The sequence below is a fragment of the Grosmannia clavigera genome (assembly GCF_000143105.1).
Source record: "Grosmannia clavigera kw1407 unplaced genomic scaffold GCSC_140, whole genome shotgun sequence".
Taxonomy (NCBI): domain Eukaryota; kingdom Fungi; phylum Ascomycota; class Sordariomycetes; order Ophiostomatales; family Ophiostomataceae; genus Leptographium; species Leptographium clavigerum.
In genome coordinates, this window is record NW_014040801.1 from 1,258,218 (window position 1) to 1,273,530 (window position 15,313).

Sequence of the window (15,313 nt, forward strand, 5' to 3'; positions counted from 1 at the left end):
TGAGCCGTACACGAGCCCTCGTCCGGCACCGAATCCACCGGCGTTGATCCCTTTTTCGAAACGAATGGCGACGCTGGCAGTAGCCGTCGATCAACCGTTGGTTCAAGGTCGCACTCGGGGACCAGTTCCGGTGGTGGTGTCAATTCCACGGCGGACGAGCTCGACAGGGGCCGTCAAGAGGCAGACAGAAGGTGAGAGACGGGCAGAAGACGAAAAGCTGGCAGAAGGTAAGAAGACGGAGATGACAAGAGAAAAGGTACGGCAGCAGTACGAGATCCACCAATCGAGACGGATCGCCTGGTCGCCGCTGGCAGCATCTTCCGGCTTGAGCGACTGGGCGACCAGACAGCCTCATCGACAGCGTCGGAACAAGACGTGGCTGTCGCGGCAGCAATCGCCGAGGCCGAGGCTGAGAGCGGCGAGTCGCTGCTGGAGTGGGACATTGAGGTGATCAAGGCAAGTGTGGAGGGCAGCTGGCGAAAGCAAAACTGTCGTCAGAGGAGCGCAATGGCTAATCAACGGGCAACGGCTGCTGGCCCGACATCTTCGCCGTCGACGAAGCCAACAGCGACGACGATGACGGCAAGGATGTCGGCCACGGCTTGCCTCTTGCAGTGTCTGACCAGCGTTCCGCCTGAGGTAGCAGCCAGAGTGGGGATCGTGACAGTCGGCGTGGTGGCACAGCCGTCGAACGTGCGGATCGAGCAGGCAGCAACACGGACGAGCTTCGCGCTGTCGGGCAATTCGAACGATGCGTACGACGACGATGATGAGATCCAATCACAGCACGGCGAGATGCTGGAGGGCTGGACTGGAAGCGAGTACTATTTCGAGGGAGGTGGCAGCAGGAGATGAGCAGTGCGAATCAGTGATCTGGGTGTCTTTCTACTTATGTCTAAATCAATCGGTATATCCGTGTGCCTGTGCGCCTCTATGCAAATCAAAGTGCTCCATCCGTCCAGGTTGACGTGAAAGCTATGCCACCTTGGTGACGGTGAGCGTGCCGGCGTCATCGCCCTCCAGTGCGAGAAAGCCACCGCTGTTCAGCTTTTTAGTCCACTTGGTGGCCTCGTAGCGAGCCAGGATGACGGTCATGCGCAGAGCGGCCTCGCTGCCGGACGGATGTTCGGTCAGGCCTGCAGCGACGGGCGTAAAGGTCCAGCGGCCAAAGGCCCAGTTGAGGATGTAGCGAGCGATGGAAGACGTTGCAGGGGCGTCGATCTCCTGCACCGGCACACTGTCGTCTGAGTTCTGCAGCTGGGCCCGGGAGGCAGCCGAGACGGTCAGCAGGGCCTTGATGCGGTAGACCTCGTCTTTGGGAGCGGCCTTGAGGAGGGCGGTCAGCTTGGTGAGGTCGACAGCCGCCGTCGGATCAGTAGAGGGCGCCAGGGTGACGGACAGGACGTCGACCTCGGACTGATGGTCGCTGGCATGCTGGTGATCTGGATGGTCGTGATCGTGGTCCTTTTTCTCGGTCGTCAGGCCGACCAGGCGGGCCGCCTCGACGTCGTCGCCAGCATCAGCGGCGGCTTCGCCCAGCGCCCGTGCCAGCAGGCCACCGTCGATGCCAAAGACGAGGTCAGCATCGACGCGGCCGCGATGACTCTTGACCCAGGCGACCTCGCTGGCAGCATCGGCGCCGCCGTGCAGATCGCCGAGGCGGTCGAGGCACTCGTCGAAGCGGCGCTCGCTGGCGGCCTCCCACTTGTTGAAGACGACCAGGTCGGTGTAGCGGGCCTGTAAGCGGGCCGTGTAGCTGGTGTCCTCGTAGCCCTGCCAGTTCTCGACGTCGATGACGCTGACGACACCGTCGAGCACATAGGCGCCGCCGGTCTTGCGGGCCAGCCGGTTGATCTCGAGCGCCAGCGTCGCCGGAAAGGCCGACCCAGACGTCTCGATGACGATGCGCGACGGCTGCGGCGCGTCCGCGCTGCCGGCCGTCAGCTCCGCCAGCGCATCGCCCAGCTGGCCGACCAGGTTGCAGCAGATGCAGCCGTTGAGCAGCTCGCGCACGCCAGCCACGGCGCCCGAGGCCGCCAGCTGCGAGTCCACCGCCAGATCGCCAAACTCGTTCTTCAGCAGCGCCAGCCGGTAGTCCGGGTTGGCCGCCCGCAGCTGCGGCACCAGTCCCAGGATCAGCGTCGTCTTGCCCGAGCCCAGAAAGCCGGTCACGATCGTGATGGGGATGGGGGCCATGGTGCGGCTGTCCGGGATCGCTTCTTGTGTCTTGTGAGTAGCCTCTCTTTCGGTTCCTCTGCCTCTGCTGTCTATTGCCAGTCACCACTGCCGGTTGCTCCTGTCTATGATCTGTGATTGTCCTGCTTCTCCGATCCTCCTCGTCGTACGTCTTCTTAGATGCGACATTTTTCTGTGCTCACCGCCTGCCGCCTCAGGAAGGCAACCGGTGTTCTGCCGTGCGCGGCAAGGAAGGCGCAAACAGCCCAGAGCTGCCCACGACGTCACAATGTGGGCTCATACTATGCCGGTGTCGATTGCTTTAAAAACGCTCACGTGAGGTGAAGCAAAGGCAACAGGTAAATCCCGTTTTTAAGCATTGTGCTCGCAAAGGAATATACACGTCTGCTGCAAATTGCGGCCTTGGTTCCTTGGCATTGTGAGCGCATATCAGGCGGCTTTCCATGTCGTCGTATGCAGCAGCATGCCAATCAGACCCCCACGTACTCGCCATTGCTCTTGCAAGCACGTCGCCAAGGACGAGGATTGCAACATTGTTCGCGGCGAAGTGTGCTTATCGCTATGGCCGCTGCGCGCAGAGGAGATAGCCCTCTGCCGTATCTTACGCCGGCCATGTCCGCGTGGCTGGCTGTATCTCCGGTTTGCTGGTGTACCGTCACGGCCCGCTGAAGGGCACGACATCGCCCAACCTATGGCGCACTCGCTGGTACCCCAGCTTGGAGAGACGACGTGGTATTGTTGCCAAGAGGAAAGACGAGAGGGGATCTCTTGAAGGGGAAGACGGAGAGCTTGGCAGCTTGTGATCTGTGGCCATTGTCTCTCTTTGGAAGACGTATAAGGATGCACATAAGCCGTGTTTGTGGCTCTCTGACCGGCAGCTGGAGACGTTGCATTGGCTTGTAGACACAGCTGGACTGGACTGTTTGGCCATTTCATCCGTACAGCACCTGTCTGTCTTATCTCTCCTCCTATTGCTTTCTCAACTTCTTTCGCTCAGAATGTCGAACAAGTCCAAGATGCCGGCATCTTCAGAAGAGGTCACTGAGATTTCGGTCGTCCGTCTAGATCTGTTCGACCAAGACCTGGAGAGCCCGGGCGATGGAGAGAAGAACGGCCCGGTTCTGAGGTCAGAAGCAGTGCCCTCGCCAGACAGCGACAAACACGAGCCCGACTTCTCGGCTGATGAATTCGCCCATATCCCAGAGCTCGTCCGCGAGGTGGTCCGTTTCGACGACGACCCGGATCTGCTCGTCATCACCTTCCGGTCGGTTATCCTGTCGCTGGTGTTCTGCGTCATCGGCAGCTTTGTCTCGCAGCTGTCCTAGTGAGTTCTCTCTCGGCTCTCGGCTCTCGTCACGGCTGTCCCTTCTGACCTGTCCCCTGGCAGCTTTCGCACGACAACGGCGCCGTTCCCCGTCTTCTTCGTCATCCTCGCTTCGGCCCCTCTCGGACGCTACATGGCGCGCATCTTGCCCGACTATCGGGTGTCTCTGGGCCGGTGGTCCTTCTCCCTGAACCCCGGGCCGTTTTCGATCAAGGAACATGCCATCATCGGCATAGCCGCAAATGCGGGAAGCCAGGGACAATGGGCGAGTGCGTGTCTCCAAGAATATCCCTGCCGTCTTGCCCAGCACTAAACTGTCCCTTGTAGCATACCTGCCCACGAACGCCGCCCTGTACTACGGCATCACCATGAACCCGGCCGTTGCCTTGTTCTTTGGCTGGGTCCGTTTCCAAGCCCTTCCCATGTGAACCGCACGCATAACTGACAGCAGACAGGGGGCTTCCCTGCTCGGCTTCTCGTTCGCCGCCATGGGTATGGAGGGAAGGGCCAGAGAGGGACAGACCGAGACCGAAAGAAGCAGTAGCTGATACCTTTTCAGTGCGCAAGATTCTGATCGACGACCCCGAGTTTATCTTCCCGCTCTCGCTGCAGCAGGTGACGCTGTACCACAGCATGCAGAGCGGCGTGCGAGCCCGCGATCGGCGACGCATGCAGGTGTTCTGGCTGCTGTTGGTGGGCACGTTTGCGTGGCAGTTCTTGCCCGAGTACGTATTCCCGCTGCTGGCCTCGCTGGCGCCTCTCTGCTGGTTTGCGGCCAAGAGCCACAAGGTCAACTTCCTGGGAGCCGGTCGCGGCGGCGCAGGCCTGCTCAACATCACGCTGGACTGGTCCAACATCACGTCGACTGTGGTCACGTATCCGTACAGCGTGCAGGTGGTGGTCTTTGTTGGTTTTGTCATCACGGTGCGTCTGTCCGAGGAGAGTCGGTAGAGAGCAGGGAAGGAAAGTCAGACAGACTGGCTGACAGAATGCAAGACCTGGATCCTCATCCCAGTGGCATACTTTGGCAACCTCTGGGGGTCGCCGACGTACAACATCATGTCAAACGGAGTCTTTGCCAAGAACGGGACCAAGTATCCGGTGAACTACATGAGTGAGAACTGTCCTTGTGAAAGACCTCCTTTTTGAGACCCAGCCTGACCACTCCCAGTCTACACGGACAGCAAAGGCATGCAGCATGTGAACGAAACGCGGTTTCACGAGGTCGGGCTCGCATACTCGGGCGCACAGTATCTATGGGAGATCTTCATGGTAAACTCGAGAGCGGGCAGCCAGCAGGATCGGACAGGTGCTAACGACAACGCAGTGGTATGCCTCGTACATATCCTCCTTTGTCTGGTGCGGCCTCTTCCTTGCACCCAAGCTCAGGGCGATGTGGAAGGCAAGACGGTCTCTGGACAGCTTCCATACCGATCGTTTGAGGTGCGTCTCCGCTGTGAACATATTTTCACGCAACATCGCCTGACCATCATATCTGGCTCCAGTCGAATCATCCAGAAGTATCCGGGAATGACGCTGTGGTAAGTTTCGTTCTGCCTGTTCTTCTTTTTCTTCAAAGAACTTGACCTGTCACGGTATTCTGACGTCTCAACAGGGAATGGGCCTTGTTGACCATCATTCCCATCGTGATGCTCTTGGTCATTGTGGCCACAGACAAAGTCTGGATGCCTGTTTTCACGTACTTTGTCGCCCTGGGCTTCGGTGCCGCGGCTACACTGCCCATGAGCCTCGTCTACGCCATGTCGGGGTACTCGATCAAGGTTGGCCTCTTCAACGAGCTGATCTATGGCTGTGAGTCTGCGTTGTGGCCACGAATGAGGCTCCCGCTAACAAGAACTCTCTCTCTTCTCGTTCTTCCTCACCAGACATGATCGAAACCAAAGGTTCCTCTCGACATCCACTGGGCCAACTGGCATACCGGATCATCTCTGGCAATGTGTGGTATGACGCGCGGACGGTGCTCGAGGATCAAAAGGTGTGTTCTTTGTCCGACCTTGTGCTCTTGTGCCCTCTGGCTTGACTCTCGGTCAAGATCGGTCACTACCTCCATCTTCCACCGCGGACCGTCATCGGGATGCAGATTGTAGCCAACACGGTGGCGCTGCCGATCAACTACGCCGTGATGCGCTGGGTGCTCGCGACCAAGTTCGACTACATCAGCGGCAAGAAGACAGATCCACAGGGCCAGTGGACGGGCCAGGACTTTGCCAGCTACAACACGGACGGCATCCAGTACACGCTCGTGGGGCCAAAGCGGCTGTTTGCGTCGCCCATCTTCACACCGCTGCTTTACGGCTTCCTGGCTGGCGGTCTCGCCCCGGCAGCCATCTGGCTGCTGCACCGACGCTTTCCGCGCGCCCGCTTCGACCTCTGGAACACGACCATCTTCTTTGCCAGCGCGGCGACGTTCCGTGGAAACCTCAGCACAGGGCCGTTCACGGCCTTTCTGGTCGGCACGGCCAGCAATCTGTTTCTGTACCGCTATCGGCACGCGTTCTGGCGGCGCTGGGCCTACATCTCGGGGGCGGCACTGGACACGGGCTACAATGCGAACCTGCTCTTCATCTTCCTCTTCCTCGGCACGACGGGGGCGGTGATGGCCAAATGGTGGGGCAACGATGCCGTGAGTATTGAAAAGTGCTTTGCGTTGATGGGGTAGTGGGTAGACGCAGGGGCGAGGAGATGGGCGAGAAGAAATGAGATACATTAAAGGAGAGAAGAGACCAGGGGAGAAAGAGACTGATTGGGAAGAGAGCTGCCTGAGGGTCTCTTATAAAAAACTGCTTGAACATCTTCAGCTGGGGATCTGTTTATTGGCAATTTCAGTTGTTGTACTCGGTACTCCGCATATTGATGTTTGTACAGAGTACGGAGTACGCGTACTCGGAAACTTATGGTACGGAGTACTGATCGGGAATACCCCATATTCGAACACAATTATCACGGTCACAATAAACAACGCATCCCAGTACAACACGACAGCACAACATGGCATCCCGATCACAGCGAACACCAAAATAATGCTCTCCCTGTGCATTTGCAGGGGCAAATGTGTCAGGAATGGCACGTCAAGAATAGGCCCTCTGACTGCACCGCCACGATTCGTACGGGGCTAAAAGGTACTTTGACGGAGTTCTAAAAATACCGCGTATCTTGCCCTGAGACCGTTGGTCAGCTTTTACGGAGTACTTGTGCAGGTTCACTCGCAGGTGTGTGGTGCAGTCCGCACTCCACTCCCACTTCTCCGGCACAGAAAAATACGAGCAGGCCAAAATGGTGGGTCACTAGCTGTCTTCTTAGCTCTGCAAGCTCTGTCTTCTTCGGGACCAGCCAACCCAACAGGGAGGCTAGGGGATCCCCGGAGAACTACCCGCGTATGATTTTATAGAAGTATCTTACAACCGCCAGTGAGAGAGGGGTGAGCCAGACTTCTTGAAACGTCCATGATGTCAGTCGCGAGGAGTCTCGACTGAGGACCGACCGAGGACGTTTGAGACGAGGCCAATGCAAGCCCTCGGACTCGTCTGGCAGGACCGAGCAAGAAACAGTGTCTCGTAGGAATGCATGCAGCTGGCACTACACTGGGATACAAAGGCACATTGCGACATAGAAAAAAACCAGATAAAACAGGGAGAGAAAAAAAGATCTGATCGTGTCTCATTGGCTATCGGGTGCCATAGGATACGTTCTATGGTACGAGGCCGGCAGAACGAGAGGGAAACAGGGAACCCAAGAAGAAAGAGACAGAAGAGCAGCGAATGAGACGAAAAAAGCCGGCTGCAGCGACGCCGATACGAGAGCGGCTTGCAGCAAGATCGGTTGTTTACGATAGCTAGGGTTTGCCACCTGTATTCTCGACGTGTCTAGCGCCCTTTGCACGCTCGTGGCGCCTGGGCTTGCAGCTGAACACGGCGCCAAGTGGAGTTCCGCGGGCCCGCGGCTACATAGTAGGTGCTGTTTTTTACGTATACGAACGAGCATGACTCTCACGGCCAGGGGCTTTTGTGTTTTTTCGCTTCTCTGCACAACCCACTCGCTCAGCCCACAGCGGCGGCAGCGATCCCCATCTCAGCCCCTTCGGCTGGATCGGCCTAGGCAGCCAGCGGATCCTCCTTCCCTGTGAGTGCTTTTCTCCCTGTTTTTCCTTTGCTGTTCGTCCCTTCCGTGCCTGCAGAGAAACGGAGAACGGAGTACGAGTTTTCCTCTCCCTGCTGCTGCTCCTCCTCTTTTGCCTCTCTGCCTTTGCCTCTCGTTCGTTCCCTCGCGCTCTGCCCTACGTCGTATTTGCTCCCTCTCCCCCAATACCCAGCGGTGTGGTGATCTTTCGCTACCTCGCTCAAGCCATTTTTTCCTGACCGAACTTGTCGCTCGCTTGGCTCCGCAGTGCTCCGCCGATACGACCTCGCCATCACTATACCGGGGACCGCAAACCAACCACCCCGACAGGGTTTCTTACTGACTGTCTCTGTCATTCTATCTTGCTACGACGTACGGAGTACAGGCTCGTGCTCGTGCGCCGTATATCGCCAGCAGCAACAGTCACACTCGTTTTGTGTGTGTCCCACCCCTTTGAACTCTACTCCGTACTGAAACTGGAAACGGGGCCTCTTTATTTCGGCCTTCTCTCACTTCATCCTTTATTCGCCTATTTCTCCCCTTCTCCCCCTCTCTCCTTCTCTCTCGTCTTCTCTTTCTGTCAGCCCTACTTTTCCACCTCCTATCCGTAATCCACATACCCTCCGCCTACGCTCCACCATCCCACACAATGGCTGCATTTCTCACGGCTGAGGACGAGAAGCTGGCGCTCGCTCACACGGCTGAGCCTGCGATCAATGCTGTCACCGATGCCGAATCGCTGGACAACTTGACCACGGACAACCGCCGCTGCCGCCGTTCTGCCGCCTGCCGCACCGTCCACTGCATCGGGGCCTCGCTCTTCGTGCTCTTCTGGTTCCTCCTCGCCTTTAGAGCTACCTCCATGGTGATTGGTCTTCGCAGCCACGCGATGCCCTGCCACGATGGTCCGGCCGCTCACAGCGACGTCGACGTTTACCCGGTTCTTGTCCATCCAGTACCGGGCGGTCCTCATCGTTCGCACCACCACGCTATCGAGGAAGCTGTCGCTGTTGCTGGCGCCGCTGCCGTCGCCGACATCGTCACCCCTATCAGCTCGGACGCGATCCCGGCACCTCCCGTCGCCGCAGATTCGAACAGCAACAACGAGGCCCCGGCTCCTGCTTCTGCCTCTGCCTTTTCTCGTCTGCTCGATGCTGTCTCGGCCGAGTCCCTGCACGACCTGCTGCATGCCTACCTGCCTGACACCTACAAGCACGGTGTCTACCCGTCTGAGAAGTCTGCTCTGGCCGCCCTCCACCGTGCCAACGCGCCCCTGGCCACCTCCATTGTTCAGCTGGCTCGCCGCGACACCAACGCTACCGTCTCATCCGCGCCTGCTGCTACCTCTTCTGCCGCCGACTTGACGAGCAGCCCGCCCGCCGCTGCATCTTCCTCGCCCGCTACACTGGTGTCCGCCACTCCTACATCAGCTGTGCCGACCTCGTCGGCCGCTCCGGCTACATCGTCCAAAGCCACCGAGAAGTCGACTCAGGCCGCTGCCACAACTGCCGCCCCCACTACCGCAAAGGAGACTCCCACAACCGTCAAGACCACGACAAAGGGTGAGAAGACGACCGCCACTACAGAGGCAACATCGAGCAGCAAAAAGGTCACCTTGACATACACCTCCACCATTAACGGCACGCCCACCGTCATCACCGCCACTTCTGTCGTCGGCGTTGCTGCCACCGGTGCCGACTCTACTGAGACCGGCACTGCCACGGCCGCCGCATCTGGCAGTCTGCAGACGGGTTCCGGAGCCTCTGGCTTGGTCGGCAACATGCGCATGGCCGGCGTCGCTGGTCTTCTGGCTGGCGCTGCACTGCTGGTGTGAGGTGGACACCTATTTTGAAAACGGGTGGCCATTACAGGAGTACAGCTCTCTGTATTACTCATTGCATCTGAGCTTTGGTTTCACGTCTGATTTCGCTATGATTTTACTGCCAGTTATCAGCTTACCGTTTTTTGTTTCATCCCTGTTTTGGGACACCACATTCCTTGCATCTGTGCGGCGTTTTAAACATGTTTTTGGTACCTCTTGTCTGTGTTGTCTTATTTGTTGACACATACGGGGCGAAGTCGGGTGGAATTTAACAACAGCGGGTAGACAGGGGGATTCACATTCATTTATTCCAGAACGGCAGGACAACTGGGACAGGCGACAATACCATGCATTTATGGCTCACTTTCGACATGGCCGGCACGACTGGCACGACCAGAAATCAAACGAAAACAGCATATTGTTTAATAAGACGGAGACATGGAGACAGAATAGAACACCATTTGAGTGCTCAACTAGCTATCTATTGACGCCTGTGTTTGACTTAATATATACGTATAGTAACTTCATACCTTTGTACCTTTAGTTACAATTAGACCGGGTTCAGTATACAAAAGTAAATCAAATAATCGAGCGAGCGGCGTCTTTTTTCGCCACGCAAAAAACCCTGAAAATCCGTCCCGTCCTGTGCTTTGCAAAATCAATGATACAATAAAGTAAGATAGCCCCCTCCATGCCCTCCATCTCCTGTTGTCTCTCCGCCCATCGCCCTTGCCCTTAGCCCGGTCCGATCTTGGGCATGTCATGGTGCTCGCTCATGCGCGACAGGTATGCGTTCAGATCGGCCAGCCGTTCCTTGTGGCTCTTGAACAGCTCCGGATGGCTGGCCCGCGCCTCTTCGGGCGAGGCGAGCAGAAGGTCTTGAAACTATGGTGGGTGTTAGCATGCAGTCGTTCCTGGCTAGATGCCTCCTCGTGCCTGCTCACCTTTCTCTCCTGGGCCTCGGCAAAGCGCCTCTCGGTTGGTGTCATGTGTGCAAACGGGTCTTCGGTCTGGTCTGCTGGCTCGTCGCGGTCCTTGTCCGCGTCGGCTTTGTCGGCTCTGTCATCCATCAGGCCCTTCTCGAGCGCCGCCTCTAGCTTCTTCTTCTTGTGCTTGTGCTTCTTCTTGTGTTTCTCCACCTTGGCGCCCTTGAGCCGGAGCGCGCCTCCTGCACCGGCCGACGCGTACTCGTCCGACGGCATGTCGGCGTACCCGGACTCGGAAGTGCTCTTCCGGTGCTCTCCTGCTTTGGAAGGAGGGGTGAGGGTATGTCACGAAGACGCCCAGCGGTGGGTGTGGTATTTAGGGATCGCGACCGCTAATATGCGATTGTGGTTGTAGATTTAGAACGAGTCAAGTAAGGTGGTTACATAATGATAACACGTGACTCTGACGCTAGGGGGGAAAAAAGCGAGAAATTTCGCCTATATAAGTGCGTACCTGAAAATTTCACTCTTGGACTTTCTCTTTTCTTTTCTTCCTTAATCAAAAAGCAATTACCCAGAGCTGCCACGACCGTCACCTTGATCTTTCCCACAGTGACGTGTTGCTAGTTTTCTTCTACGAAGAATATCTCTGTAGATTGAATTCCATGATAGGAAGTCTCGCGCTGTTTTTATTCTCCCATACGCGCCGAGATGCTGATAGATCGGAGACAAATATGTGACACTGAATGCTTATGCTTTTCCCATAGCGAGAAATGTCGCCGCATGGGCTTGACACTGGCATTCCCTTGTGAACAGCTGAAAGTGGGTTGCATTTTGCGTGCAATGACGAACAGCGTCCATGATTACGATCGCCGCTCTTCGCATGGAGTATCAACCAGACATACGAGTAAAAACCGGATGTGTAGACCAATGCTTGCATTCCACTACACGTCTATGCTGGCTTCCAGGATCTTCTTTGTTCATGTGATGTATCTGCAGGTATGGGTACGCAAGGTGAAAAGAATCAATGAGGGGGCGGGGCTAAAAGACCAGACGGGTACGCAAACAGCTTCAACATGTTCCTGTCTGCGCGTCTCCTCTCCCGCAAAGTCTCGCCGTAGCACGCGTCGACAATGTTCGTAGACTCTTCGTCCCTCTTTTTATTTTCTGACAGGTGACAGTTCTCCCAAACGTGTCTTAGCCGAACTGGCCATAACGGACAGGCTGCAGATTTACTACGGCAGCCAAGCCGACCAGCCTTCTTTCTACTGGTCGAGGCATATTTAGCCTAGTAAATGCGAGGCAGCTGGGGATGTGTCCGAGTCACGACTCAGTACCTACTGACACCTGCTTGAAGAGGGTGGCGATGATCATCCAGAGGCAGGGTCGAGCTCAGTCCTGCGGAGCGCAGCATTGGCAACAACTGTCTTTCCATTCTTCACGGTCCACGGACAATCAGGTTATTCCTCACACCGGCTTTTTGCAAGATGATAATTGTATTCCGAGACATCTGAAGCTTTCCGACATGCCAGCAATGACAACACAGAAAGCGCGTGCAGAGGTTCGCTCCTTCCATGCTCGAACGCTACCCTCTTGCATCCATTTGACGGGAGTTCTGCAACCTATATGAAGGAGGCTTTGCCTTCCCCTTCTATAGCCTATCTTCTTCTCATCAACCCACTCCTTAGTCAACAGCATATACACTCTTTTATCAACCAGCCACTCTTACGTTTGACTTACTAGGCTCTCTACTTCACTCGTTTTTATCCATATCACCCTTTCATCGATCACTTTTGAAGTTCTCATCGTCATGTCGTAAGGTTCTTCCTTTGTTGGTTCTTGTTCTGCTCGCAACGGCACCCCAACTAATCCTGGCTAGCTCTCTCGCAGTCCTGAACGGCACTTATGCCAATGCTACTTCCAGCGCTGCCGTCTCCGGCACCCTCGCGGTCCTGGCCAGCGGCACTTCTGTCGCCGCCGCTTCTTCCGCCAACTTGCCGACCTTTACCACCACTTACACCTACTGCGCCAAAGCGGCCGACACGACGACGGTGTGGGATGCTACTTACACCATTGTTGAGGTCGTCTGCGCTGCATCCGAGACGTGGACCGTGCCGGCTGTGCCGCCCTGCTTTGTCGAGAGCACCGTCTCCTGTAACTCGGAGATTCAGACGATCACATGTCCCGTGGTCGTGGCTGAGCGAACCACCTCTGTGTCCATATGCGGCAACGGTGTGACGGCCTCGGCCGGCGCTTGGGCTGAGGCCACGGCCACCGCAGTTGCCGACGAGGACTGGGTCAGTGCTGGTGCCAGTGCTGAAGCAGAGGCCACGGCTGGTGCTGGCGAGGGCTGGTTCAGCGTCGGTGCGAGTGCCGAAGCAGAGGCCAAAGCAACTGCTGATGTCGGTGAGGGTTGGTTCAGCGCCGGTGGCAATGTCGAAACAGAGGCGAAAGCAACTGCTAGTGCGGGTGCGGAGGCCACTGCTGTTGCTGTTGCCGATGGAAGTACCTGTGTCATTGCTGCCGAGGCCACTGCCAAAGCGTCTGCTGGGGCTTCTGTGGCCATTGTCGCTGGCCCCGCCACCAATTCTTCTTCTTCTATCAATGCAAGCGCCAGCACAACGGTCGGTTCTTGGATTGTGACAGCGGATGCTACTTCGATCAAGAACAGCTTCACACTCGTGGGCACAGCCGTGCTGCTGATTTGTCCTTTTCTCTTGTAAGCCTGATCATGGAGTGGACGATGAAGTATGATTAGGACGAGTTGAAAGTGGGAACACCAGCTAGGAAGCCGAGTTGAAAAATGGGCTTGCCTAAATTATTGGATACGGCTCTTTGGGTAACTATTCACGGCTTGACATTTTGGTTCTGGTTCTGGGTCGTATTTAACTTTATCTTCGACTGTCTCGATATCACCGGGTTCTAGTATAGTAATATCAGTCGTCTCTTGCGCCAGAAGGCTTGCTTCGGTGCTGGTCGCGCACAAACTCTTCAACGTGTGTGTCCTTGATGGATTGGTCTGAGGATGGTTGCGGTTCTGTTGCTTCTCCAACAGAATTGTCTGTGGTGCCCAGCGTCTTTTTTATGCTCTCTGGGATGATACTCGAGGCTGGGTAAGGGGTGAGCAAGTAGAAGACGGAAACAATTTCTTGAAATCCTTACCTTGGTCAATCAGTCTAGACACAGTACTCGTCTCTGTCTTGGCAACCATGGCTCTATTGTGTTCTTCAGCATCCCTTGCTGCCTGGTCAAGATGCGGCTTGTATTTGCCAATGGGGTGGCCACAGCCATTGCCAAAGACGACCGACTCTTGCGGCTGCTGGGAAGACATTTGGACCGTCGATGGAGGTGAGGATGTATTTGAGAAATGGAGAAATCCTTGTCTCGATGCTTGGCTGTTCGTCCCTTTGTCGTCCACCCGCTTAGTCATTTATGAAGCTGACGTCACATCCTCCTTCATAAGCGACGGCAGACGTGTCTGTAACAACGGTCAAGCTCACGCCAAATGCCTCACAATAGTGAACGCCTTTCAGCAATTACTGCGACATGGAACTCCGCCCGTGTTTTCTCCGCCGGGCAGTTACGTTGCTACAACTGCACAATGGCTGCGCCATGTTGCAAGACAGCACGCTAAAACCTCGGATCCGATTGACGACGATTGCAGGTATAAAGCCATCAACATAGCAGCCGAATATGGCATGTCACACCCGCTTTTTGTCAGCAATAGCAATGGACGGGTGGCTCACAGTAACGAAGCGTGTTGACTTGGCGTTTCTGGGCGGTGTAACTGTGTTAAACGGCGCAAGGCCTCTCGTACCTGAAGCGGGCGAAAAGCCGTAGGTTGACTTTTTTCTATGGCAGGTTTAGCGTGTTCAGCTGGCACACGCAAGAATGTCAAGAATTGAGGTCGAGGTCAAAAACAGTTTGACGCCCTGACAGCCTTGCTCGGGTAGTCTTTCCGCAAATCCGGTCGCGGTTGTTGGGCCGTAATAAAGGAAGTTGCGAGGGATGTCAAATACCCCTCCTTCTGAATAGTAGACTTAGGAGTATCAAGCACGTTTTCTCCCCTTTGCCGTCGAGGCAGTTTTCTGTGTGTTGTTTTCGAGCACGTATCACGGTGCATCACGGTCATGCAGTCAATGGGCTAGCCTAGCCGACTCTCGTCCCCGAGACATAACACTTGAGACTACAGTCCTGCAATCTTTCTGGCAATCTTTCCAACAGACTTTGAATCCGTTTAGTCCGAAGTCGACCACATGTGACTTTGTCGTTTTTGGGGCGGGACGACTTGCGGCCACGAAACGAGGTGCTTCAAGAGAGCTCCAGTCAAAGGTCGAAAAATCATAGGTTCTGCTACGTAGTCGAAGGCGAAGAGGAGGATTGCTGAGGCCATCTGTTCACCTATATCTCCTGGGTTGATTGCGCCTGAGTGCAATTTACGAAAGGCAGGTTGACTGGTTTGTAGAAAGCACAACGAAGCGAAAACAAGCATCAACTCTCTTAGATTTAAGTAGTAATCAGGCTGCTTCTGTTCCTAGATGAAAGTTATTCCACCCGCTTGTGAAACCTGCATTGAGGCCATGCATCTAACGTCTCTGCTCCCTACCTCAGTCCTGGCAACCCCACGACTTCTTGGTCTGCCACCTTGAGCCGCTTGCCTTTCTTCACTGCGCGTGGGGATTCTATCGCTCTGGCCTTCCTCTTCCTACTGCCGTGGGCAATGGTTACGGTCGCTTTAGATTCGTCGCTGCTGCTTGCTTCGACTGCTGCGAGACCTCCGACTTGGGCGCGTGTGGCGGCTCTGTTCTTGTAGAAACGGCCCTTCCAGGGCCGGTACAACTTGTTTTGGGCATCGTGGCCGTAGTTGTACTGCATGTATTGTCTCTATAGCGTGCTGTGGGCTTCGTT

The 15,313-nt window shown here is 55.9% G+C and overlaps 8 protein-coding genes across 8 annotated transcripts; 4 read left to right on the top strand and 4 right to left on the bottom strand.

Annotated features, from left to right (window-relative positions):
- Window positions 1-64: 64 nt before the first annotated feature.
- CMQ_1648 (uncharacterized protein) lies at window positions 65-855 on the top strand (the record flags this gene model as incomplete). Its single annotated transcript, XM_014318727.1, has 2 exons — window positions 65-191; window positions 269-855. The coding sequence occupies 2 exons, from the start codon at window positions 65-67 to the stop codon at window positions 853-855; spliced, it is 714 nt and encodes a 237-aa protein (XP_014174202.1).
- A 120-nt stretch (window positions 856-975) lies between these two features.
- On the bottom strand, window positions 976-2,196 carry CMQ_1423 (vitamin b12 biosynthesis cobw-like protein; the record flags this gene model as incomplete). Its single annotated transcript, XM_014318502.1, has 1 exon — window positions 976-2,196. The coding sequence occupies one exon, from the start codon at window positions 2,194-2,196 to the stop codon at window positions 976-978; it is 1,221 nt and encodes a 406-aa protein (XP_014173977.1).
- A 998-nt stretch (window positions 2,197-3,194) lies between these two features.
- On the top strand, window positions 3,195-6,451 carry CMQ_495 (putative plant-like oligopeptide transporter; the record flags this gene model as incomplete). The annotated part of the gene is made up of 13 exons (XM_014317574.1): window positions 3,195-3,520; window positions 3,584-3,789; window positions 3,848-3,921; window positions 3,976-4,012; window positions 4,080-4,444; window positions 4,517-4,634; window positions 4,692-4,792; window positions 4,848-4,963; window positions 5,026-5,061; window positions 5,136-5,332; window positions 5,407-5,516; window positions 5,574-6,164; window positions 6,407-6,451. 13 exons carry the CDS (start codon window positions 3,195-3,197, stop codon window positions 6,449-6,451), a joined length of 2,322 nt encoding a protein of 773 aa, XP_014173049.1.
- A 1,855-nt stretch (window positions 6,452-8,306) lies between these two features.
- On the top strand, window positions 8,307-9,491 carry CMQ_1635 (uncharacterized protein; the record flags this gene model as incomplete). The annotated part of the gene is made up of 1 exon (XM_014318714.1): window positions 8,307-9,491. The coding sequence occupies one exon, from the start codon at window positions 8,307-8,309 to the stop codon at window positions 9,489-9,491; it is 1,185 nt and encodes a 394-aa protein (XP_014174189.1).
- A 723-nt stretch (window positions 9,492-10,214) lies between these two features.
- On the bottom strand, window positions 10,215-10,681 carry CMQ_1004 (duf1754 domain containing protein; the record flags this gene model as incomplete). Its single annotated transcript, XM_014318083.1, has 2 exons — window positions 10,215-10,364; window positions 10,424-10,681. 2 exons carry the CDS (start codon window positions 10,679-10,681, stop codon window positions 10,215-10,217), a joined length of 408 nt encoding a protein of 135 aa, XP_014173558.1.
- Window positions 10,682-12,215: 1,534 nt separating this feature from the next.
- On the top strand, window positions 12,216-13,128 carry CMQ_720 (uncharacterized protein; the record flags this gene model as incomplete). The annotated part of the gene is made up of 2 exons (XM_014317799.1): window positions 12,216-12,220; window positions 12,285-13,128. The coding sequence occupies 2 exons, from the start codon at window positions 12,216-12,218 to the stop codon at window positions 13,126-13,128; spliced, it is 849 nt and encodes a 282-aa protein (XP_014173274.1).
- Window positions 13,129-13,341: 213 nt separating this feature from the next.
- Window positions 13,342-13,736, bottom strand: CMQ_1632 (uncharacterized protein; the record flags this gene model as incomplete). The annotated part of the gene is made up of 2 exons (XM_014318711.1): window positions 13,342-13,514; window positions 13,568-13,736. 2 exons carry the CDS (start codon window positions 13,734-13,736, stop codon window positions 13,342-13,344), a joined length of 342 nt encoding a protein of 113 aa, XP_014174186.1.
- A 1,271-nt stretch (window positions 13,737-15,007) lies between these two features.
- CMQ_1148 (uncharacterized protein) lies at window positions 15,008-15,280 on the bottom strand (the record flags this gene model as incomplete). The annotated part of the gene is made up of 1 exon (XM_014318227.1): window positions 15,008-15,280. One exon carries the CDS (start codon window positions 15,278-15,280, stop codon window positions 15,008-15,010), a length of 273 nt encoding a protein of 90 aa, XP_014173702.1.
- Between the last annotated feature and the right edge of the window lie 33 nt (window positions 15,281-15,313).